General features: G+C 47.9%; 2 protein-coding genes and 1 long non-coding RNA gene across 3 annotated transcripts; 2 read left to right on the top strand and 1 right to left on the bottom strand.

Moving 5' to 3' along the window:
* The first annotated feature begins 507 nt into the window (after positions 1 to 507).
* On the top strand, positions 508 to 5,082 carry LOC135819797 (uncharacterized). Its single transcript, XR_010553980.1, has 2 exons — positions 508 to 914; positions 4,399 to 5,082. It is a non-coding gene; the product is annotated as an uncharacterized LOC135819797 (long non-coding RNA).
* Positions 5,083 to 13,282: 8,200 nt separating this feature from the next.
* LOC135820164 (uncharacterized protein K02A2.6-like) lies at positions 13,283 to 17,539 on the bottom strand. Its single transcript, XM_065333477.1, has one exon. The coding sequence runs from the start codon at positions 17,537 to 17,539 to the stop codon at positions 13,283 to 13,285; it is 4,257 nt and encodes a 1,418-aa protein (XP_065189549.1).
* A 2,595-nt stretch (positions 17,540 to 20,134) lies between these two features.
* LOC135818920 (uncharacterized) lies at positions 20,135 to 21,381 on the top strand. Its single transcript, XM_065332104.1, has one exon. The coding sequence runs from the start codon at positions 20,306 to 20,308 to the stop codon at positions 21,161 to 21,163; it is 858 nt and encodes a 285-aa protein (XP_065188176.1). The 5' UTR covers positions 20,135 to 20,305; the 3' UTR covers positions 21,164 to 21,381.
* The last annotated feature ends 4,607 nt before the right edge of the window (positions 21,382 to 25,988 follow it).

The following is a 25,988-nucleotide window of genomic DNA, read 5'->3' as shown; positions in this document are numbered from 1 at the left end:
ATGGTGAGTACTAGAACCCGTACTACCCTGTGTGTACTGCATAGGACCAGAGGAAATATGGGTGCGTGCACGTGGGGGATTCAAGTCTCCTACGGCGGTGCTGTACAACTTCCCGCCGGACATTGCCAAATTTTGCTGTGCTTCCTGTACGAGAGGGTGTACACAGATTTCCGGTTGTTGGAGCCCCTGAACTTCCCGCCTGAGTTGTTGCGTGAGTAGCTAGCTGGGCAGTGGGCATATGCATATGGGTCGCTCGACTCGGTCCTCAGATTCCCCAAATGATTACGTCAAACGGTCCTGATTATGCATAATTATATGATCATAATATGCCCACGAGGTACGGCGGGAAGACCGCCTATCGGCCATGGCTAGTCCGGCTCCGGAGCTCCGGCAACGATCATGTGTCATGATGTAAGAAAAGCGTTTCATTTTTGCATATTTTCTGTCATAAAAAGGAGGCGTCCCAGTACATGTCGTGTGTGTATATGTTGTGCGCGTTCTGTCGATTTGGAAAATCGATCGATTTTCTTGCGCGATCTGTCGATCGACAGATCGCGCAAGGATCGATCGATCGGAAAGCGGTGGCGAAACCATTCAAAACAAATCGATCGATTTGGAGCAGCTCCGAAACGTCGTACAGTGTATGTTTAGGACTTTGGTGAACAGCTTTTCAAATGAAAGAAACCAGTTACGGTACCTTTTCTGAGTGCAATCTTCTTCCCCAAATAATTCAAAAATCAGGTCCTTCCGAAAATTCCATCGTGCTGGACCTCGAAGCTGAACGTCATAAGCAAATAGTCAAGCCGTGTGTCGTCTGGATATGCAGTTGTTTGTCATAGCCAACATTCTTCTGGTCCGTTCGTCCTGCCATTTTCCTGACGATCGCAATGAATACGAGCAGCTCTCATGCTCAGGTTAGTGTTTATTGATCTGTCTCTGCACCCACTGCAAGGTATAATTTTTGTGATGCAGCCACTAGCCCATTGTGGAAGTAAGGGAATCACCCAGGTTCTTCGGATTCTCGTCCTGTCCGAAAAATCTCCACGTTTCAACTTCTCATCTTCCCCTCAGGCATGAGCTTGCATATTCATATTTTGTGTTTGCTTTGACAGTGCATTTCATAGGTATCGTTCAGACTTTTAGGGCCCTGTAAAATTGGTGTTTTCCTTCCCGACAGTGATAATAATCGCAATCTATAAAATACATGCGCAGTCATTCTATAGTGTGATAAAACACAAGTGTAACTGTAAGAAAAGAGAAAGAGAGAGGGTGAATAAAACAAACATATGTGCAAAATACAGTTACGGTGCTAAGGAAAGAATGTGGATGCCGTGACATGTTCTTTCTGAATGCATCGGTCTGGCTTACGCTTGTGAATGTAAACAGCATCTATGACTTTTAACTGATTGAAATTCTTTGCAAAACAAACAATACTACAATTGTAAACCGAGAATCATTATACGCCAAACGACACGGGTCACTGAACAATAAATGCTTAAACCCTGCCGTGTTCTTCTTCTCATCGCCAACCTCCCCTTCATCTTCATCCTACAGCGTAAAATGAGTGAGGTGTGGTTTGAGATATGGTTGTTTTTTTAGTTGCCGTGAGAGGGAGAGACAGAGAGAGAGAGAGACAGAGAGAGAGAGAGACAAAGACAGACAGAGAGAGAGAGAGAGAGAGAGAGAGAGAGAGAGAGAGAGAGAGAGAGAGAGAGAGGGAGGGAGGGAGAGAGTGAGGCTCTGTCGTTCTGGAGATGTGTTGGCGGTTTTCTCTTTCACCTCTCTTTTCTCTTTATAGTTTTTCACTAATTCGTCATTCAACCCAGAGCTGTGTTTGTTGGCTGGTCGACCACAGGATTTTGTGTGGGGTTGTTCTGGAGTGTCGGACTTTTGTTGTAGTGTGACTGTTACAGTCCTGAAACACATGCAGTAGACACACTACTATAAAATACACTAAAAATGTACAACATGCGCACATTTCCTGGATTGATCAGTGTGGATCGATGGCAATACAGTTGTAGTCTGTAAGCAAACAGCGCCATTTTGACTAGGGTGAAATGGTTAGATAGGTTAACCGGTTATGTACCCGTTAAGAATACACGAACAGTTAACCATATGCATATGGGTTAATCGGTTATTTTCTTTCAATGTCCGCTGTACATAATATACGTGACAGCATGTGCGTACCCTGTCAGTACTGTGCACAATGGATGTACGGCGTGTATCTCCCTCATCTCTGGGGTTGCTCCCCATATTAGTGATGCTTGCGTATGCTCATGATGAGGTTGAGTTGATTAAATGACAAGGTGATGGTGCAATCCGAAGCCCAATGGAGCATACAAAATATTAAAATATGTTGAACCTTTCGTTCAGAAAGTAGTGGACAGTCACATTCACGCAACTGCATTGTAAATATAAAGGGGGTTTGTCAACTGGCAACCGCTCTATTTAGTTGTTATTCACTCTTTGTTGAACCTGCTCTGGAAAACTGAGCAAAATATAATATGCATCCACTATACATATTGTAAACAGTTTTGTCTGAGACAAAAATGCGATAATACTCATAATACTCATAAAGTATACTTGTGAAGACAAAAACTTTCAAGACGTTTGTAATGAGCCTGAAATGTGTCCTTTTATGAGTATTATACATATTGTAGTGATTGTTTTGGCAGTGCGTGAGGTCATGGTACCATGGATACATGGATTTACAGTCATGTACAGCAATGGTACATGAATACAGGCTACATGTACAGTTTATCTCTTATAGGTTGTAGCAAGAGTAGATAAACAAGAGTGTGCAACTCTGGATCTCTTCTGCACAATCTGCACATACCCCTGCCTGTGGCAGCATTTTTTGTAGACGTCACCTTTTTTCAGAAAAACGCGCATTTTGACGCAGAACAGTGTGAGAGCACGTACTGGGCACCGACCTTGTAATGTAAAGCCCGGCCAAGTGCACGATGCAAACTTTCCAAAAGACCCGCAGCGCATGCGTCATAGAAAAGATCACGTCAACAAAAAATTCCGCCACGGGGCCAACCCATCCCGGAGTTGCACACTCTTGTTTATCTACTCTTGGTTCTAGCCTATAACCTTTTGGTTAACCGCAGCCCTAACTTTGACATATATGGTTTATATTATGTGCCCAACTCGCTATAACATGGACCTCTCTAAAGCATAACACTTGCCATACCCCAGAGAATATATAGTGAGGTCTCGCCTGTAAGATGAAGTGTGATACCTAGTTATTGCATACATGTACATGTAGGTGTGAACATCATTATAATTGAATTCACGAATCAATTTCATTTCTTGGAGCTGACTGCTTTAGTGTCCTCCTCGAATCCCTTCGCACTTTTCCAGTTCATTTCAAATGAAGTTGCAGGAACTCAATGAATACCTTGGGCACCATCTAAGGCTGCGTATACACGACAACGCTGGGGGTGAAAGCGCAACTAAATCCTTTCGGATGCATGGTTCATTTACACGGTACGCGGAGCAAAACGTAATAGTTGTACACCAAAGCGGAAGAGAACCAAAACGCTGGCCAAGGTGGAAGAATTTGAAAACGGAAATGTTCTGCCAGATAAATTTGGGTGTGTAAACAGTCGAAACGGTCTGCTGGCCTCGTTTCCGTCACGTTTGTTCCGTTTTCGGCCGTTCACACGGATCCGACAATAAAACTCTTTTTTTTACAATTTTCGTCATGTGACGAGTGCTGGTGTGTGGCCTGTTTTCGATTATTCCTTGAGTGTGATTGGTGCTTCCACGACAACACTCGGCACATGACGAACTTTTGCGGATCCTTTGCTCCCGTGTAGACGCGAGAAAACGATACAAACCGAGACCACCTCGGATCAGCTTTGATCGTGTAAACGCACGAAAATGAAAAAAGAAATGCGGGACTGAAAACGGAAAATGGCCGTGCGTTGTCGTGTAAACGCAGCCTCAGAAGACATTAGGCCCAGTTGGGAATGTTCCTGTAAAATAAGAACATTACACTGTAATAGGAAGTGCAGGTGCCTTGAATGTACAGTCCTGGTCAATGAAATCCAGTCGTGTCACTCAAGTTTGCGCCTTGCACCATTTCGCAGCCCAGTGTTCGCAGGTCTAGGGCTGCGCAACGCCCGGTACTTGAGTGACGCGACTTGATTTCAGGATTTCATTGGGCAGCACTGTACGAAGGCAATTCTCCCATACAAACAGCATGGTGCTGCTGACAAGATGAGATTCACTAAAGTGGACTTTCTTTAGAGGATGGCTCAGCTTTTGTATACTTCTGTAGCGTCGTTCCCATGCCATGAATTTAATGATGAAATTCGTTCGCGAAACCAAGAGGCTTACATCACCTTACTATTATTGTACCTTCACTTTCTTTTACCTTTTTTCATGCAGGATTCTGAAAGCTAGAGGAATCCCACTAGCCCCAAGCACTGAGCTCACGGCTTCCAGCCACGAATCAGGCATGGTGTATCACGACATCTATATGTTTTGCATCCATTTGATTACTAGTACCGTAAAGTACCGCCAGAGCGCCCCACTATCTCGTCCTTTCGTGGTCGTATTGTGTAGGTGGTCTCCCGTCTGTAGGTCATACGACACGAACTTCGTACACATATTGCACGCTGTGCAGACAATCCGTACCTTCGAGCGGACACGAGCTCCACACAAAAACCTTCCTCTGACGTTAGTACACCATACACACTTCGTTGCATTCTGCCGTACGATTTTCCTTTCCCTGGACCCTGGCTGTAAAATCAAGGTGGGGCGCTCTCGCGAGACGGGGCGCTCTGGCGGTACTTTACGGTATACCATTCACACATAACATGATCTCGCTGTGCCCATGGTGCACTGTAGACTCAACATCCCGCTTTAAAGTAAGCTTCACAATCACACATTAATGCTCCTAACATGTTATCTCGCACTTGATGGCATTACTCTATTTCTGCCTTTAGTATTAGACTCTACACTATCGCTCATCGCGTATTTGACTCTACTCTTTTTCACTGCTATTATTATGCTACGTTGATGCTCAATGTTAATATTGTGTGAGTCAAGTGTGCGCCCTGTGCCAGTTGACAGCCCAGTGTTCACAGCTGCACAACGTTCAGCACGGCATTCACTCGCTTCATTGGACTTCATTGAGCACCACTGTAGTATTCTGTGTTGGTTGATCAGCCCTTCTAGTGACGACTCCTGTCTGTCACTCTGTCTTGAAAGGGACTTTTCGGCTTTGTACTGCATGACCATTGTGTGTGGACTCACGAGTTACTTGCAGTACAATTCACTATAAACTTCACTATAGTAAAGCCTGCCCATACAAGACGCCCTTGGTGCAGCGGAAACTGTCCTGATGTGACAGGACCCCGCTTGATCCAGGAATGCACTTTCGATCCATAGCACTTTGGTGCATGAAATTTTGTCCGGTAAATACAGGATTCCGCTTGGTACAGGGTCCGGCAAACACGGGTTTTACTGCAATCCAATTTCCCAATGCATACGTTTCATTGCATATGCTTCAATTGTATTTTGTGTGTACTTTGGGGGGGGGGGGCTGGGAAAGTCTACGTTTTGTGAAGCCGCTGCGACCGGCGACAATTATGTACATGACATTGAGGAGATTATTTGAAAAATAATCCCCGCGGCGCGGACATATCCTGTTAGGCATATGCGGGCAGAAAAATTGGCAGAATTCAGTACTTTTTCTGGTAAGTTTCATGCATGTTTGGTATGTGGATAAAGAAATGGAGCAGAATTCGAGGAATTGCCCGCCATAAGGTTTGTATGGTTCTGCCAATTTCACAGCTTTTCGAGCAGAATCTCCCACCTTTTCGAGCATTATCCGCACACCCCTATATCCTGTTTAGACGACACTTTCGGGTGATCAGCATGAACCGATGTGAACGGAACACTGAACATGGATATTACCAAGAGGGGTTATGTACTCTTGATATTACGGTGAAGCCTAACAATTTGTGGCATTTAACATACAGAAAATGATGCTGATTTTCATACATGTATTATAACATTATGGGAATATCGCAGTGAATCTTCAAAGCACTAGGTGGTCTGCACTCTACAATGTGACCTGTGCGATTATATCGGTAAATAATGTCTGCCTGTTCCGAGCCACCAATCGCACCAAAGAACAAGGAGCAGCAAAATAGAAAACAGACTACATGTATGTCCAGTATTATACCCACATCATGGTAAATAGCCGTACCCGGAACATTGAGATAATTATAACGTTACCGTAAAAGCCCGTGTATAGGTCCCGGGTGTATATAATAGCAGGCTCGATTTCCTGGGCGTATGCAAGGGCACGTACGTTATTTTGGAACCGGGTGTATACTTTAATAGAATTAAAATATTGAAACTCTTCTCTTACTCAATGGCTGGATCCATTTCATCTTGTAGCTAAGCATGCACATTATAATACATGCACAGTATCCCTACTTCAATGAACCAGAAATAGTGTTCTCGTTCGGAAGAGCGATCCTATAAACCACATCCATCCATCAACATAACAGTAAGTACAGTCACCTTCGCTAATAACGACTGCGGATATAACGACAATTCGCGAATAACGACAGAATTTCCATGCCCAGAGCAAAGTCCCATCCCAGTGTAATACATATAATGAGACTTCGGGTATACTAGTAACGACACTTCACGAATAAGGACACCTTTTTGATGCCCTGCCGAGTGTCGTTATAAGCGAAGTTGACTGTATTGAGTGTCGGTTCCTGTACTGGTCCATGCACCGAGCAGAATAATAAGTGATCCAGTGTTCATTATATAATTCCTTTGTTTGTTGAGGGAATGGAAAGGGGCCAGTCCGACGAAAAAAAATCAGGGCTGCAACGGGTAGGGGTTTGGTCGGGTAGCGGGCTCGGGTATTTTTGTCAAGTCGACGGAATAGCGTGAGCTCCAGTGTGGGGAGCAAACCCTTTCGTAATAATTATCGCCAAAGTCGCAACCATTATTTCTAGGGCTCAAACGGTTAGTCCGATTAACTGGTTGCAGACCGGTTACGAAGAATTAACGGTTAACCGATAAAGATAACGGTTACGCAGTAACTTTTCAGTCAATTTTTCATGTACAGTGGTCCCTCTATAATCCGGCACCATTTGTGCCACGGAAATCTGCTGGATTAGGGAGGGTGCTGGATTAACAAATCTGATCTACTGCTGCAATGTGCATGAAGAGGACATTTGGCTACTGAAAATTGTGCTGGTTTATCGAGGGTGCTGGATTATAAAGTGCCGGATTAGAGAGGGACGACTGTATCAGGTCGTTGCAAAGTATGCACTTTCGCAGCCTGTCGCACGCGTACGCAATTTCTGGGCTGTCAACTCGGTCATATCTGGTCTCTTCGTGTGAGAGTAGGTATGAATGAGCATGCAAGAGAATGTACATGTGTGCGTTGTACTGAATAGGGTACATTTTTTGAATGAGTATAGTCAAATAAACGGTTAAAAAAGAGTCCGCAGGATTGCCATGGCTTATAGGTTATAACCGTTAAACCGACCGTTAGCTTAGCAGTTAACCGTTCGGGGTAAAACCGTGACCGTTTGAGCCCTAATTATTTCGTACTACTATTATAGGTATTCAATAGAAACAGTTGCAAAATCCTTTAGATGAGCATGTCACAACAAAGCGTTCTGACATGCGCATCCTCAAAAATAGTCATGATCGGCTCCTCATCAAATGTCAAAATAAGCAATGATGAATGGCTGAAAGACGACATTCACGAGCTAGGTAACGTGTCACAGAGCTCAGAAATGTATAAATTCAGGGGTATAGTACCAATCAATCTGCCAGAGCTGCGGTAGAAAGATGTGGGATAGGCCAAAAATTGACCAAAAGAGTCTATCCAATTCCAGCATACCTGCCTGCACATCATCACATCAAGAGCCATTTGGCTCGTAGGTGACCTCTTTTTGGCCTCCTTGATGATTACTGATCCTCTTCTTCAATCTTCTTCACTTCCTCTTTGACTTTTCCGTCACTTCCCTCAAGTTCCCAGCTCTTCCTGGTTGTATGTCAATGGTGTTGTGAGGTGCAGCGCAGAAACGCGATGCTATCTGGTTTCAATGTTCAGCCGGATTCTACATTTATTCTCCAAGAGCGTGTTCAATCATGAGCATTATAGGTGAAGCCAAGTCGGAAACCCAGCCTTCCCTGGTGGCCCACTCTCCAAGGATAGGGCAATAAACGTACTATCAGATGTATGATGCATATGCAGGGCGCAGTCATGTTGACTCCATCATACGTGACGATGATGCCACGCGGTTCAGTGCAGCACGGCCACGTCCGTACATTGCCTCAGGCTCAGGCCCGGCGTAGCGTTTCATATGTCTGCTACTGAAATGATCTTGGAAAACATGATCACAGGTTTAAGAGAATCACGTAGCCACCACAGGTCTTCGTATAAATAGGCCGTTGGACATTGACAACTGTGCAAAGCTTCAATAGCGGCCCGGGTGATGAATTCTGCCCATACTAATACAGGCCTGTTGATTTCCCATTTGCAAATGAATTTCTCAGACGTGAATGGACGTCTTCTCACCACACATAGTGAAATACCAAGGCAAATATCACGCTTGGCCTGGTCGCTGATTACGATGGGATGTGGACTGGTACAGCTGACAGCATGCTGATTCGATCACAAATTGTAGAAATTACTCATTATTTTACAAACGAAATCCAGTCATCTATATCTCCCACTCAATGTCTGACGCCGAAAAAAGAGAGAGAGAGACTGAGAGTACGTAGAACTAGTGTTGACATCACTTTAGTACTTACTCAAGTCACATCAAAATCCTTATCAGCGGGCTCCAGGCTGTGGAACGCCTCCAGTGGGTCTGAATGTTCGACAACGTCAACCATTACTTCTTCAAAGAATCGTCATCTACTGTTTACTGAGTGGTGTGCGGCCATGCCAGTCGCCAAGTGCTCGTACCAGTGCGAGTACTGATTACGATGATGCCGTTCACAAGGGAGTAGTAAAATACCTACTCCGCGCCCAGCTCACAATCGATCGATTTGGTTTCTTTTTTTTGTTGCGCGATCGATCGATTTTGCGCGATCGATCGATCGTTGCGCGATCTGTCGATCGACAGATCGCGCAGCAAAATCGATCGATGTGGCAGATCCATAGATGGCGCACAACATATACACCAGGGAGCCCTACACACACCATGGTATCAAGAGTACATAACTATGTTATGTGAGCCGCAATCAGCGAAAACGACCCTTAGGGGCATGTTCGATTGGTAGGATCGGGATCCCGATCCACCGGATCCACTGGATTCGCACCCTTTCTATTGGTCGAATCCGGATCCAGATCCTTCGGATTTGGATCCGGTCAACCCACCTCGGGGAGCAGGGTTGACCGGATCCAACGGATCCAAATGTGACCTTTGTGCGTATATGGCGGGTAAAAATCATTTTTGTACACATTGTGGTACGCACACGTGGATGGAGATAGAGCTTGTTGACTTTTTGTACGACGCACGCGATGAGTACGACGTTCACCCTTTTGGGTGCCTTGTGAGCGCCATTTTCAACATGGCAACAGTCAAGGTCCAAGATAAAGTGTTCAGTTGAATCTGAAGGATCCGAGGGATCTGAGATCTGGATCCCGATCCCGATCCTTACCAATCGAACATGCCCTTAGAGGTTTCGTAATTTTTTCAAGAAAAAGGTCGATTTGTGACATTCAACGATTTTCTGATCGCGCCTACACATACCATGGTATCAAGAGTACATAACTATGTTATGATTGTACTCTTGATACCATGGTATGTGTAGGGATCCCTGGTGTATGCAGGCTTCGTAGGTGTCCGCGTCGCGCAGCGGTCCGGGCGAGCGAGGTCGCAAGTCGAAACCGCAAATCAGGGAGACACTTGGCCGTGGCCTCTGCAGTCTGCACTGGAACCTGTGCCTGTGGGAGAGCCTTGCCAGGGGCTGGCAGTGCTAGGCACACCTACCGGTCATCATCATCATCATCATCTGCCTTGCCGACAAAATAATACAGTAGATATTGGTTATAACGTGCCCTTCTGATTTTTCACATTTTATCACTATAACCGGTATATCACTACAGGCGATTTTCAACTGCGCGCATCATACATACACATTATACACGTGTGGGTACTCGATCGCGCTAATGTACAAGCGTACTGATACATGATGCATGCTGCTGCACCTTCCCCAGTCTAGAGTGTAGAACTTCTTGGCCCAAAGGCATCATCCAGGAAGCATCAGACCAGAATACACTATGAAAACACACATGTGGCTCCAAGTTGAGACACAAATGCCTCACACTCGTGTGCTGCTATCATTATAGATGATATTTTTTCTGTACAAAGAGGTGTTTTGAATTGTGATTCTGTATCCTTATAGCCGATTTATCGCTATATCCGATATATTGGTTATAATGATAATTTGACTGGCTTTTTCTGGTTTTGCTTTTGATATTTTCATTTTGTATCAATATAGCCGGTTTATCACTATGTCCGATGACTTTATAACCGATATCCACTGTAATAGTAAAATAAAAAAATAAAAATAATAAACGGCTTTATGCAGCTGTGTTAGCAGTAGATGCACGGTGTGACTGCCAGGCATCTCTGTCAGATGCCAACTGGCAATTCTCATGCAGAGACATCTTCGGACGACCATGCTTTCTCTTATCACCTACCGGTAGCTATGGACACATCCCTGGTGTTGTTCCTTTTTTGATCGTTTCCTTTTTATTTGTTCTTGCCCAGAAAGGAACGTTGCTGCATGGAAAGCTTTCAGTTCTTTCATTTGCTCAAGAGAAAACACAAATGCTCAGCAATTGTGATGGCCCACCTGTCATCTTTGACAAGCAGGCACTAACGCCATTATCCACACACAAGCACCTCGGCGTGACCCTCACCACTGACCTGAACTTCACAACACACTACAAACGCATTCACACGCAGTACCAGCAAAGGATCAACCTGCTATGCTTGATGAGCAAACACCTCACTGCATCAACCATCATGACCCTCTACAAGGGATACGTAAGACCGACCATTGAGTACGCTAGTTCCGTATGAAGCTACACCCTAACGAAAGACCAGCTCTCCGACCTTGATGTGCTCCAAGCCGGAGTCGTTAGAAGATATCTACAGAAGAAAAGAATATCTTTTCCCCGGACTGAACACAAATCACAATTAAATGCCATGGCAATGCTGGAATCGCTACACTTTCGGTGACAATTCATGGGCTTCATCACTTTGTTTAAGTACATTAATTAAGTATCCCGAATATCTAAGGGGCCGTCCAAGGTTACCAATCATATTTTCAAAACGAAATGTTTTCGTTTGTGGGTGGGTGGGTTTGATGGAGTTTCGTTTTGAAAATAATTATTGAATGCTGATGGAGAATGCCCAGTTACTTCTGGGTGTCGAAAATTGACATCAATATTTTATTGGGATTCGTTTTACCTGCAGAAAAGGTGGGTGGGTGGGCGGGGGATGAAAAATACTAAAACTTTTCGTTTTGTAAAAACAATCGGTAACCCCGAACGGCCCCTAACCCAGTTTAACTTAACGCTCAGCAGCAGCCCAAGACGTCCCAACAAGATCAACCTTAATTCACATGGAAGACATAGTTCTAAACTCTTCCTGTATAAAATATGCATACTGTGGAACTGTCTCCCACCCGCTATAACTTCACTCACGTCTCTTCCTCTGTCCCGTCAAACTCTTCGCAAACACTTGCAAAATATGCTTTTCATACTGCGGGAATCCCTCTTCCTTAACCTAATAATTATTATTCATCTCCATTGGCTGCTCTCCATTCCAACTTTGATGCAGGGCTGTGGCTAAATAGCGGGTGTATCAAATATATTCCCTTGCTTATCCATGTAGTTAGAGGTGAAACAATTATTGCTGGTGATCATTTGGATGCTGGAAGCTTATCATGGGAATTGGTATTTCTGCCTGTAGACAAGCTGTCACTGCTTCCACTCTGTGAAAAATGTCTTCATCTGAAACAGCTCACGTAAGACCAGTTCGACCGAGACGATCTCAGATCGAGATTCCTCCCAATCGCGGAAATCCTGTTAACACGTGATCAGAAGTTATTTTGCCGCTCTATTTGTATTTGTATTTTGTATTTGTATTTATGGATTCTCCACAGTTTCCATCCTCTGCTCGCACTGTCTTCTTCTCCTGAGGTTGCGTGGAGACAAATGGTTGGCCACAATACTCTTCTTTTCTAATAGCATTTGACTGTAGGCCTTGCATTATAATCGTCCACGACGAACTGTACGTGCTTCACCAGGAAAGTAAGACACTCGCTGCTGAGCACTCAGATCGCCTTGGTACTGCGTCCATGAGAAATTCTAGTTCTTTTCGAGCCTGCTGAGCTGGACTCGTCAAAAGCAGTTATTTGGAACAAGCTCTTTCTGTTTATAGCCGCTCCTTCATCCAGGTCCAAATTTATCAATGGATCAGTGTTTACTTCAGTATCGCTAAAGATGCCATGGCCAGAGCCTATGGCCAGAGCCTATGGCCAGAGCCTATGGCTTAATAGGAAGACTCCTCTTCGTCTGTTTGATATTCACTTCGCGTACGTCTAGTCTCCTCCATGGCTCTCCATGATTTCTAAAAAGGAACTCTTCGTAAATCATCGTTACGGATTTTGTGTAACAGTCTAGTTGCAACGTTGGGCATGCTACATCAACTGTACATTTACCTGACTGCATTGCTACTTAAAGACTTTATGTAGCAATGGCATTACATGTACATGTATGTAGTCAGGTAAATGTAGCATTAGTGCTAAAGGTGTTACGTGTCTACAAAATCACAAAGTCATGTGCCGGTACAATACATGGCGTTGCACCTCATGGCTTTTAATAGCCGATTGCTGCCAAAAACCTGAGATTTCCCGACATTATGCACTATGTGTTGTGTCAACAAACGCAAACACACGAGGTAGGGTTTGTGACTTATCTTTCAGAAGACAAAGAGAAAAGACTTCTTGTCCATAGCAAAGGACAGGCAGAAAACCGTGATGCATGTGTGTACTAGTATGCGTACACACGCGAGTGCAAAAGGGCAATGCGTACAACAGGCAGAACATATATGGATACACCACGCCCCTTCTGAGATAAAAGACATATTTATCTGATCAAAACAAACAAAAACAAAAAAAACACAGCAGCAATGAAGTGCATAAATAACAGCAACAGTCATAGGTCCGGCAGAAGAGCAGAAACAGAATGAGGACAAAGTCATCAGTCATAAGATTGTCCGCGTGTGGATATCACATTAAACGGGACATTCTGCTGCCGATGGCGATGACTGCGGCGTGGTGCAGGCTGTGCTGGGGCATGTACACCAGGGGCAATAGAGGCAACTGGTGTCTGGCCTTGTGCAGCGTCTGGAGCATAAACAGTAGGGACGGCTGCAGCTGGCGGGGGTGTAGGAGAGACTCTTGGTCGGAGGAAACGGCGGTTGCGCCAATAGATGCGGCCGCTTGGAAGTTTCACCAAGTAGTCCCGGTGCTGACCAATGGCTACGATTGAGCCATGAGCTGACCACAACTTGGTCCGGGGATGCTGGATGTCGACATGTGCTCCAAGAGACAGACGAGGAAGGGACCGAGCAGAGCGGTTGTAATGCTGCTGAGTCGACTCCAGGTAGTGTGATGAGCGCTGGTCAACTTCATTAGCGTGTGTTTGCCATGCAGGAGCAAAGCTGGAATGGTGGGCAAACACAAAAGATGACAGAGGCCGGCCGTAGAGAGCTTGGGCTGGACTCTGACCAGTGGCGTTCGGGGTATTCCTCCACTCAAGCAACGCACGTTGAAAGGAATCCACGTCGAGGTCGCCATTACTAGTGGTCTTGTGAATTAGCGACTTCATGGCTTTCACGGCATTCTCGGCAAGCCCATTCGACTGCGGATAATGGGGAGAGGATTTAGCATGACGGATGTGCCAGGTATCACAGAACTTAGCGAACACATGGGACTGGAACTGAGGGCCACCATCACTGGTAAGTACCTCGGGGACACCAATGTCAGGAAACCAGCGGCGAAGAGACCGAATGACGTCTGCAGAGGAGGCAGTGCGTCCGAGCTTGGCAACGCAGGGCCAGCTGGTTAGTCGGTCCACATACACTAGATACTGCAGGCCTTCACACTCAAACAGGTCGGCGCTGCAATGCTGGAATGGCAGATCTGGAGCACGATCGTCCACACGGAGTGGCTCCTTCGGTTGTGAGGCGCTGTGCAGGCGGCACTTGTTACAACTGCGGACAACATGCTCGATGTCGGCTGACAATCGTGGCCAGAATACAATCTGCCGGGCACGGGACTTCGTGCGCGTCAATCCTTGATGGGATGCGTGCAGATCAGACAAGACACGCTGCCGGAGAGCGACGGGAATCAAGAGACGGGGTCCTTTCATCACTAAACCACTGTCAATAGAGAGGTGCTCGTGACCATTCCAGTACGGCTGGAGTGACTCAGGCATGAGGGACCTCTTAGCAGGGAAACCAGACACGATGAACTGAACTAGGCACTGGTAGTCAGCGTCGGCCTGGGCGGCGGAGCGGAGCGCGTGGTACTTCAGGCCACCAGACGTATCAAGCGTGCACACACGGATAGCAGCGCCCTGAGAGGCAGTACTCTCACCCAGTTCATCGTCAGGGCAGGGGTCGCTGACTGGATGGCGGGACAGAGCGTCAGGGAAAGCATGATCCGTGCCTTTCCGCCAGGTTGCGTGTAGCTGATAGGGCCGAAGTTTCAGGACGAGCCGCTGCAGCCGGGGATTCTCTATCTGATCCAAGTAGTAGGAGTTCAGAATAGGGATGAGCGGGCGGTGGTCGGTAATAACTTCAAACCGAGCACCGGAGAGATAGATCGAACACTTGCGTACTGCCCAGGTAACTGCAAGGCATTCAAGCTCAATGACGGCGTATCTCGTCTCGGCATCAGAGAGGAACCGGCTTCCACATTGGAGTATGCACCAGGTGTCGCCCTGCTGCTGCCACAAAACATAACCAAGTCCGTTCTTCACGGACGCATCAGTTTCTAACCGAAGCGGTCGGCCAGGCTGAAAGAACGACAATATCGGGGGAGAAGCCAGGGCAGCTTTGACGGCGTTAAACGCGTCAGTGTGTGCCGACTCCCACAGGAACACATTCGTGGACTTCAGCAACGGGCGAAGCGGGTCGCTGAGCTGTGCGATACGGGGCGAGAAATCACTACACTGGTTGATTAGCCCGAAGAATGAGCGGACGTCAGTGCGATTAACGGGTACTGGGAAATCAGTGATGGCTGCCGTCTTGTCACTGTCAACGGTGTAACCATCCGTGTTGATGTGGTAGCCACAGTAGTCGACTTCTGGGACGCCGAAGACGAATTTCTTGGCGCTCAGGGTAATGCCGTGCTGACGGGCGCGGAGCAGAGCGTCACGAACGTGGGTGAAATGAGTCGTCAGTTCCGTATCGTACACAAGACCATCGTCAACCACTTTTACGAAGTTGGTGAGGCGATCAAACGCTGCGTCGGTACGGGAGTTGAATACATCACCAGCCGAGACAAGGCCCTGCGGGTTGCGAAGAAACTGGTACCGCCCCCACGGTGTGATAAAGGTGGTGAGCGGCTTGGCATCGTCGGACAGCGGGACTTGCCAATAGCCATGTCGGGCGTCGAGCTTCGTGAAGTAGCGGGCTTTGCCGATGGCTGCCACTGCGTCATGTGGTGTACGAGCAGGATGGGTGGGTCTGCGTACCTGATCATTCAGCTTTCGAAGGTCCACAGTCAGTCGCATCTCAGTAGTGCCCTTCTTCTCAACGAGAACGATCGGATGGCACCACGCAGAGGGTTCTGTGACTGGCTCGATAATGCGATCATCGACCATACTGTCCAGTTGGGACTTTATCTGATCCCGGTAGGCAAACGGTATGGTGCGAGCAGTGCGGACGCAGCTGGGTTCTGCACCTGGTTCCAACTGAATGTCCATGGGCGGACCATCCATTGGTGGAAGCTGTGAGCTGTCGAAAACGTCGGCAAACTCTTCCAGAAGCTGCTGTTGGAGCTGCTGGGCAGTGTTGGGTTCAGTACGGGCAGAACGGACAAACACGGAGGGCCAAGAAGCAGGCAACAGATTCAAGGCACAGAGGCTTTGGCGGGATAGCAGTGCCTCATCCAGGCCTTTGTACACGTGCAGTGTGGTGTCGTGTGTGACGGAATCGAGCGTCAAGGTCGCCTGGATCTTGCCAAGACTGGTCAAGGGTGCGCCATCAGCGGTGCGCACAACATCCTTGTCGGTAGGCAGATTCTCAATAAAGTCTCCGAGGAGCTCGAGGTGTGCAGGGCCAATAGCGTTGATGTCGCTGCCGGTGTCAGGAAGCCAGCGCAAACTGGTTGGCTTGTCGGCAGACACGAGCTGCGTGTTGACGGCTATGGTAGCCCCTTCACGGGAGGACGCGGCACGTTGCAGCTTCAGCTGACCAACAGTCCTCTTAGAAGCAGACGGACACATGGATAAGAAGTGACCGGTGCGTTGGCAGCCATTGCATTTGCGATCCGCAGCAGGGCAGGGTCGCTTGCTATGAGCGGTGCGGCCACAATTGGGACACTTGTCCGGCGAGGGCTTGCTGCCAGACTTGGTATCCTTGGCTGCGGGTGCTCGAGCTTGCTTGGATGCCATTCCTTTCTGCTTCTTATAGCTGGAACGAACGGCACTCACGGACGCGTCTCCAGTGGCCTGACTGGGGATACGTGACGAGGTTTGACTGGCAGCCTCCTCGGCGCGGCATAGGTCGACGCAGGTTGCCAGGGTTAGATCTTTCATTGCCAGCAGCTTGTGTCGAACGTCATCCTGCAGGATGCCGGTAACAATGCGGTCTCGCAGAATTTCATCCGTGTTAGCCTGGAGCGACTGCTGGCATGTTTGACACATACGCCCTGAGCATGTCGAACAGACATCCAACCCGGAGAAGTTGCACGCATGAAACAACTCCCTCAGGGATGTGTACCACGCGTCGAACGTCTCTCCAGGTTGCTGGGCACGGCGATAAAATTCAATCCTGTCCAGCAGGGGGTTGCGCTGGCGCCGGATGAACTTGCGTAGTTCAACCATGGCCTCCGGGACATCATGGGTGTTTGGCACCACAATCACACCTTCACGAACGAAACGTCGCAGGTCCTCATCCAAGGCCTGCCTAAACGCGGCCATCCTTGTCTCGCGGGGCTGCGCTGACAACAGCTGACACCGGGAGTAGTCCTCCCAGGCCTCGCTCCACGATACAAATTCAGCTAGATTCGCCGACGACAACAATATGGGCCGATCCACAGCGACGAGCTTGGTGGATGGAGCAGGAGCAGACGAAGCAGGTGCACTCGTGCTGCTTGATGATCCTTGCGACATTGACTGCAACAGAGTTTGGAGCTGCGCATCGCGCTGGGCAGATGCTTGCACTTGAGCTTGGATCAGCTGCACCAGTTGGTTGATGTCCGGCTGTGACTTAGCACCATCCGCCATGGCGAAATCACAACTATCGATATCGTACTACAAGGCTACGAAAAAATTCTAGAACTTCGAAACGGACAATTTTCGAAGCGAAACGAAAACGGGCAGAGAGCAACACTACAGGTGGGCTACTCTACAACTGCAATGGAACTACTAGTATACTAAGACTACAGGTAAAGTAAGACGTTCACTGCGCCATGTTGTGTCAACAAACGCAAACACACGAGGTAGGGTTTGTGACTTATCTTTCAGAAGACAAAGAGAAAAGACTTCTTGTCCATAGCAAAGGACAGGCAGAAAACCGTGATGCATGTGTGTACTAGTATGCGTACACACGCGAGTGCAAAAGGGCAATGCGTACAACAGGCAGAACATATATGGATACACCACTATGAAACTCGTTATGCCGCTCAAACCTCACACAATGCTCGTATTGCTCCTTTCTAATGCTCCATAATGCGCTGATGCTCTGATAGTCTCACAATGCCGAATATAATGCCGGCATTATCCGCTGGACCCTATCTCTTGCCAAGCTGCTGTCGTCTCAGACTCTGGGAGTAGTAGCTACATTGTAATTTGGTTGGTTGGTATATTTATTTTACTTCGCCAAAATGAACTACGGATCCTCAGCAGCATTGCTGAGACGAAGCGATGGTCTCTATACAGGCTCGACATAGATCTCTCGAAGGCCTTCGACACGCCACACCGCTCAGATCTCCTTAGCACGATTGTCAGCGTTGCTCCTACCACGCCGGATGTGCTACCCCTAGTCCACACTCTGCTGTCAGATACCACCCTTCAGGTACGTGTGCAGGGAAAAACAGCGCCCCCTTTTAGGTCGAACGTTGGCACACCACAGGGTGACAGTCTTAGTCCGATTCTGTTTACATGCTACTTTGAGAGTGCACTGCGAGGTATCAGATCTGACTCCCCTCCTGACGACATCCTACCACCTGAACTGCAGTATGCGGATGATCTAGACTTCATTGGAACTGATGAGCAAGAGCTAGAGGACGTTCATGATCAATGTGCAGAGACCCTCCCAAGCCATAACCTCACCGTTAATACCTCCAAAACTGAACGAACAAAGATATACCTGGCTGATGATCTGGAGGAGCGTGGTTCCGAAGCATGGAGAAATGCGAAGTCGCTAGGATCACGGCTAGGCTCAGCGCAAGATGTCCAAGCCAGAAAGGCCCTAGCAACCCAGGCATTCTGTTCGTTGTACGCACTCTTCAAGCATCAATCTACCTCACTACTGCTTAGAGTTGCGCTGTACAATACCTATGTGAAGCCAGTGCTGTTGTACAACTGTGCGACATGGGGTCTCACAGATGCCACCACCAGAGGGATTGACACCTTTCATCGAAGGCATCTGAGAACAATGGCTGGCGTTAAGTTCCCGAACACAATTACCAACAAGCATCTGTACGACATCTGCGGCTCAGCACCAATTTCGCTCGAGATTGACCAACGGCGTTGGGAATTCCTTGGTCACGTACTGAGAATGCAGAAGAGCTCTCCCCCACAGCGCGTGTTAGAGTTTTCAGCCACCGCGAGCCTGCGCGGTCGACTGGGCCGACCCAGGACAACTCTCCTCTCAGCTCTTTCTCAGGACTGCCTAGCCCGACTCGGCATTCGCCTGGGCACGCTTAGAGGCCTTAATCAGCTGCGGCAGTTGGCAGGGGATAAGTCACGGTGGAATGGCACCCCGCGGCACTCATCTTCCTCTGCCGAGCCGCGTCCTTGACTTATCCCCTGCAGGGTGAACATCGTGCACGAACAGTCTACCGTCTTTCTGACATTGCCACTGGAACTTGACAATAGAAGCTGCTTTTCGTATGTGCAGTTACATTGATGGTGTTTTTGTCTTATGTTTGTGAATCCTTCCCGGAAGCAAATGCTGGTTTTTATGCATTCGTGTAATTACTCAGCGTTATTTGCAATAATAATAATAATAATAATAATAAAATGAACAGGCATTGCTGCCTTCTTGCCTGGACAAGTGGATTGTCCAAGCTCTCACAAAAAGACGAAGAAAGGAAAGAAATATTACATGAGAGTGTGAAGCATGCAGTCTTATAAGAATTTCCGCTGGGGGGGGCTTTCGCCTCTTAACTATGGTTGACTGTAAAAACATCATAATACAGTACATCATTTACAAATGCAGGAGACAAAGGGCGTCTTGTGCTTTAGCTTCAAGTTTCAAGTTTGTGTATAGTACTATTCAGTTCTGCAGCCTGGTGCATTGAACACTCTTTCTAGCTGTCCGGCATCATGACTGACGTACGAAAAGTATACGTAAGTTATGATAGATAGCTTCGCACAGCACAATGCACCGTGTAACCCCAGGAAGCCAGGGTTTCCAATCGGAATCCAACTCGATTTCAGTGCATCATTCTGCTGGGCCCCACGGAGTCCGCCACGTTCCCTTTCCCGGAACCAGCACTGTCTTTCGGTTCGGAGCCCCCAAGAGTGCACAACCGGTTGTGTACTTTCTCTGCAACCTATTTTCCTCTCGGGAACTGTACTGGAAACAGATGTGCATCCCGTGCTGTAGGTCATGCAACATGAAAACAGCACTAGTGCTTAGTCCAATCCTAGATTCTATCCACATTCACACGGCGTCGGAGCGGGTGCCACTGCCTCCTAATCGTCCGAGAGATTTTGGTGCCCCTTGAAGACTAGAGGCACTAGCAGCTTCTTCTCGCGTCTCGACATTTTCACAGCTACCACCATCTACGTGCACAGTTTCCCGCAGTAGGGCCGAGCTTGGACATGGCAGTTCCAATCAAGTTGTTCTTGGTCGTGCAAGTACTGGTGGCGGTTGTGTTGCTGAATGGCGGGCCAGTTGCAGACGCGTTCGTCTTCGACAGAAAGTCCTGTGGCGCCGTGCCCAGCAACAACTATGCCTACGATGAAAGTCTGGCTAAACGAATGATGGCGTATAGCGCCTCGGCCTATGTGAAGCACCCGCGTATCCTCCAGGACTGGACCTGCACGCTGTGCAAATCTGTGCTCAAAGGCTTCCAGCCATTCCGTGTCATTGAGACGGATGATTTGCTCTCGTATATGGGCTATGATAGCACACTCCGTATGATCGTGGTTGTGTTCCGCGGGACGGTAGGCCCGGGCAGGTTCACCGCGTTCGTCAAGAACTGGATCCTCAACGCCAGCTTTAAGAAGGTCAAGCCCACGCGCCTGGGCTTGTCCGTGCCGGGCGAGGTGCACGACGGGTTCTACAACGGCTACGTGGGCATGCAGACTCAAATCATCTCAGCGCTCCAGCACTTGCAGGCCCAGCACCCCCGCGCCGGCCTCTACGTAACGGGACACTCCCTAGGCGCGGCCCTTGCTACCATAGCAACGATGGACTTCTACTCCAAAGGCGTCAGCACCAATCCGATCATGATCAACTTCGGCTCGCCGCGCGTCGGAGACAAGTGCTTTGCGAAGTACTTTTCGGAGAAAATCACGCGCAGTATTCGCGTGGTGCATAGCAAGGACATCGTCACGCACGTGCCACCCGAGATAACGGGCTACCAACACGTGAGTCGCGAAGTCCAGGACAAAACCACCTGGGACCATCGGGTCTATCTCGGCTACCGCGGCATCAGTGCCAGACGCCGCAAATAGATGTAACACCACGCTCCCTCCGCAGCAACGGTCGGCGACCGCAAGGGGAACCGGAACGGCTCCTGGCCGATGCACCGAAATTCTGAATCATTTGAACCATGCATACTCATCTCTTGCACTTCTGCTGCAATGACTAACCCCTTTCCATTCCTACTGGATTTTTCCTGTGCAAGAGGCGAAATTTTACTAATAGAAATTGCAATCACGCGGTCACTGCATTGGACGTGGCACTGTGCTGATGTTTCTGTAGACACACTTACACGCCATGGGCATGGTACAAGTTCCTAGAGATATACAGTAAAACCTGCACTAAAGACCACCGTGACTAGCGACCAGCCTGGTACTACAGATCACTTCGCCAGGCACGGACGGTCTCACATTCATGTTATGGTTGTGCGGTGCTAACCTCTAACTAAGGACCACCTGCCACTAAAGACCGCTTTCTATCGCCCCAAGGGGTGGTCGTTAGTCACAGGTTTTACTGTAACGGGAAAGGAGGGGTGTGGGGGGGGGGGCAGTGACGTCGACACAATACAATAAACAAGGGTACGCAGGGCAACAATGGGCTTTTTTAGTATTGTGGATGGGGTTTGTAGCACTCATCCGATCGCTGGTCAGTCGGAGTCATGATCGCATAATACTAATATTGCAGTGGTTCTCCTGCCTGCACTTGTCCATGTTGTCCATGTTGTCTTGGTGATAGCAGTAGTCGTAGTGCCGGAGCTTGTCCAGGTTGTCTGGGTGGTAGCGGTGGTCGTATAAACGGGACTCGTCTAGCCCCTCTAGGTGGAAGCGGTGGTGGCTGGAGTAGGCTCGCTTCTCTCTCCGCCGCAGGATGTCTGGCCTGAAACAGGCCAAGTAGTCCTCCAGGTGGTGGTGGTAGGTCCGCTGCTCCCCTTGCCGCAATGTCTGCTCGTCGGTCTCGGTCAATACGGATCTAGATGTGCATGCACCCTGTCCCGAACCAAAGCGATCACAGTCGAAGAAGAAATCAGTTTTAAAATTCTTATTTTATGCATTGATCGTTGGCATTGACCGTGCGTGATATGAAAACCGAAATGAAGTGTGAAATCCAGTCAGAGTTAACTTGACTGAGCACAGCCAAGTACGAACGGAGCCAAGGTGGGACCAGGGAGTCGTCAAATACCGGTATTTGACGACTCCCGTGGGTGGAACCATGACTGTTCATAATTGTACAATGTACCCAGGGGTTCCCCCCCCCCCCGTTTTATACTTCCCCTTCATAATCTGCTACCTTGTTATAAAGCATCTCTGCTCGTTAGGTTATGCGAATTCAAATAATTATAACAAACAAACAGCATTCAACATCTACCTTCACTGATGAGCTATGTATTAGCGAAACAGTTGTCTGAAGGAGTTTATCAATATCGTCCACGAAAGTGTCCTCGCAATGGTGATGGTTGTGTGCAGGAGGGTCTAGTCGGCTAAAATTTAAAAAGCGCAGTGTAATGGTGGAGGTGACTAAACAAACAACAAATAGACAAATAAGCAAAGTTCTGGGTGAATGTGGAATCACGTCCACAGTTCCACTGTAGAGAATACTAGACGCCAAGAATGGTGGGTAGGTGTGACCAGTTGCACAAGTGTAGGGGCCAAGAACGGTGGGTAGGTGTGACCAGGTGCACAAGTGTAGGGGCCAAGAACGGGGTGAAGGTTCCACTCGGATAATGAAAGGCACTGGTTGGTGAATAGCGTATTTTGTCCAAAGAGGATATTTCTCACATTACTACTGATTACACAGCATAGGGCTGTGTTCCCAATAATAAGGTTTAAAGAAAATGTATACACAACAGAACAACAAGGACAATCAAGGCTTGTTTGCTGCTACTTTAAGTTTCATGCTCACGCAATTAGCCCTTTCCCAAAGGTGCTCGCCCTTTTTTCGCACTTTTTGGCCCTTTTTGGAAAAGCCCGTTTCTTTCGCCCTTTATAGCGTTTTGGTGATTATCGCCATTTTTGAGCTTTTTTAGCTGAAAAAAGTGCTAAAATCTGTTTGCTCATGCATGCGGTCACAGTTTCCGAGTGCTCGATGTTGATGGGCCTTGGCACGCCGCATTTTCGGGGGGGGGGCAACAACTTAACAAGTTGGTGAAGCTTGTACCCGGTACCAGTGTACAGAATGCTGGAAAAAGGTTTTTTTTTGAACTTTACTTCCTGTTTTGCCTTTCGCGGACCCATAAATGGAAGAGCGCGTATTCATTTCTCAGCTTGGGTTCATATCTGAACAGGTATCATGGCTATCCTTCACTGAAAAAAGAGCACTTTTTGCCTGTTTTCACTGAAAAAAGAACACTTTTTCAGCATATTTTGAGGGACGCGAAAAGCACTAAGTGCGAATTAAAAGAGCACCTTTGGGAAAGGGCTACACGCAATCATCAGGCAGCACGAATACCGGGTGCCGACCATGCCGGTATATATGCCAGGAGAGGGTGGTATAAAAAGCTGTGTGAGGCTGTGGGGGCTAGCGGTGGCATTTTAGGCAGGGCACCACCCTCTCCTGGCATATATACCGGCATGGTCGGCACTCGATCTTCATGTTGCCTGGTGATTGCGTGAGCATGAAACTTAAAGTAGCAGCAAACAAGCCTTGATTGTCCTTGTTGTTCTGTTGTGTATTACGCTCTGCCTTTGTGGTGTTGAGCACTGTCAGCACTCTGGGTACATCCTTCGATGTATAGAAAAGAGAAAGACCAAGGAACTACACGTTACGCTATACTGTCCACTAACACCACCAGTTACGAAACAATCAGCTCATTATCTTTTGTATAAATTGGTTCTTGGCTCTCCACCCCACCCGAGACCATTAAAGAAACGTACAAGACAAATTGAATATAAACCAAGCAAGAATACGATAAGCAACAAACGCATGCAAAGGAGGGAGGCAAGAAATGGCAACTAATCTCGCGAGATGTGGGCTTCCGACACTGCCAGAGTGTGGGATACCTCAATAGCAGCAGCACGATGCCTAACACGAGAGCCACGGAAACAACCCCCGCTTGTTTTTCATGATCCATTGCTTCTTGCCTTCCCGGTTAATTTCCATCTAGTTGTTTCTGGCTAATATCAGTTCTGACGCACTTAACAATCATCCTTATTGGCGTCACGCCATCGTGGAATAAAAGAATAATAATAAACAAGCAATGCAAGAACGCAGCAGAGCAAACGAAATCCTGCACCAAATGAAAGCCATGGCATGGCTGTAAGGCTCGAACTGTTTTTCTGAGCGCAGGCTAGCAATACGCTTGTACAGAACCGCCGCCGCACTACTGAAGCCTCCGGATGCGGACATCACCGCCGGAACAAATGACGCCTGCTCGACGTTCCTCACGCGTTCTCCATAACGCCTTTTCTTTTCATTCTCATGATATCGATAGACAGTGGAAAGAGGTGCAGCACGGTTTGATAACGCATGTGGGTTAACTAGTATCCGTACATCAATAATTGACGGCTGACCCACAATCCACTGCCACCGATATCTAGGCGAGCGTGGTCGTCAGTAAAGTCCTTCGAGTACCACTACAGTAGGGTCCGGCGGATTCTGCCGGCAGAAAATTGGCAGAATTCGGTACTTTTTCTGGTAAGTTTCATGCATGTCTGGTATGTATGTGGATACAAAAATGGAACAGAATTCGAGGAATCGCCCGCCATAAGGTTTGTATGGTTCTGCCAATTTGACTGCTTTTTGAGCAGAATCTTCCACCTTTTCGAGCAGAATCCGCCGGTCCCTACACTACAGTACTGTATTAAGAACTACTGATATTTTACGTCTTCCCGATACGTTACATGGTCACTATTCTGTGGACCACTGATTGCAGGGAGGTGTGCACGTTCACGTCTTGGACACCGCTCACGATCACACTGGAACCATGCATGGTGGTGCCGTGGACAGGCGCTAGGGTCTGTGCGGAGGTCTCGCGGAAACGCACTGTTGCCAAGATTTCTACTGATCAACCGTACTCTTGTCAGTCTTCGTTGATACTACAGCTGTGGCCAGAGAAATCCGACCGCTCGTAATCATTAAATTTTATAATTTTACGAACGCAGCCCCGCGCATAACTGAGCAGAGTAGTGTGTGAGGCTAGGGCCGCTAGCCCCCCCCCCCCCCCCGATGCTAATAAATAATTATTCATGAGTTCGGATTTCAGTCTCCGCAGTATGGTGCATGCGCACATTACTCGTCAAGTAAGAGAATCCCGGATCATGAATAAACGGATACAGCGTCACCAACGTGTGAAGCCCTCATTCAACAGGATCGAGATCAAAATAATGATCTCACTTTTCTAGCTGAGTATTCTATTCATAGCCCCCTTACCGTTGTGACGCACATAAAGGTCCATCATGCCCTTATGAGTGACTTGTCTCTTGCATAGGCGCATGCGCTTGAGTTGCTAGTGTACCGATACTAGTGACTTGTACATGGTTGACTATGCCATACATAGTGCGATGCCGCAATGAGCAGCTACATGTACGTAGGGTTTCCATAGCTCACTGTGACTGGATTGATATCTGTTCGTTACAATCAACCTTCCGTTTTCTTTTCTTTCTGTTTCCAATCTCTACTTTTCCACAATATCCTTTAATATTTGATTCACAGTGGGTCCATTGTTATTGGGCAGTATGCATTGCTGTTTTCTGTGTTCGGACATTGGTGCGACCCTTCCTGCGCAATGTCTACTTGTATTGGTCTCGGACTTTGTCGGAGCTCTCTTCCGCACCAATCAAATTCATCGAGCTCCGCACTATTCCGCCGCAGAGAGCATATCGTTTTTCTGGAGTTCGTGCCGTCCCACATCGCTCCTTGGGC

Source organism: Sycon ciliatum, chromosome 6 (genome assembly GCF_964019385.1).
Source record: "Sycon ciliatum chromosome 6, ocSycCili1.1, whole genome shotgun sequence".
NCBI lineage: Eukaryota > Metazoa > Porifera > Calcarea > Leucosolenida > Sycettidae > Sycon > Sycon ciliatum.
Note: the sequence above shows the minus strand (reverse complement) of the source record. Positions and strands in the feature narration are given on the sequence as shown.

Coding starts and splice junctions, on each gene's coding strand:
- LOC135820164 (XM_065333477.1), bottom strand. CDS start 17,539: ATGGCGGATGGTGCTAAGTCACAGCCGGACATCAACCAACTGGTGCAG.
- LOC135818920 (XM_065332104.1), top strand. CDS start 20,306: ATGGCAGTTCCAATCAAGTTGTTCTTGGTCGTGCAAGTACTGGTGGCG.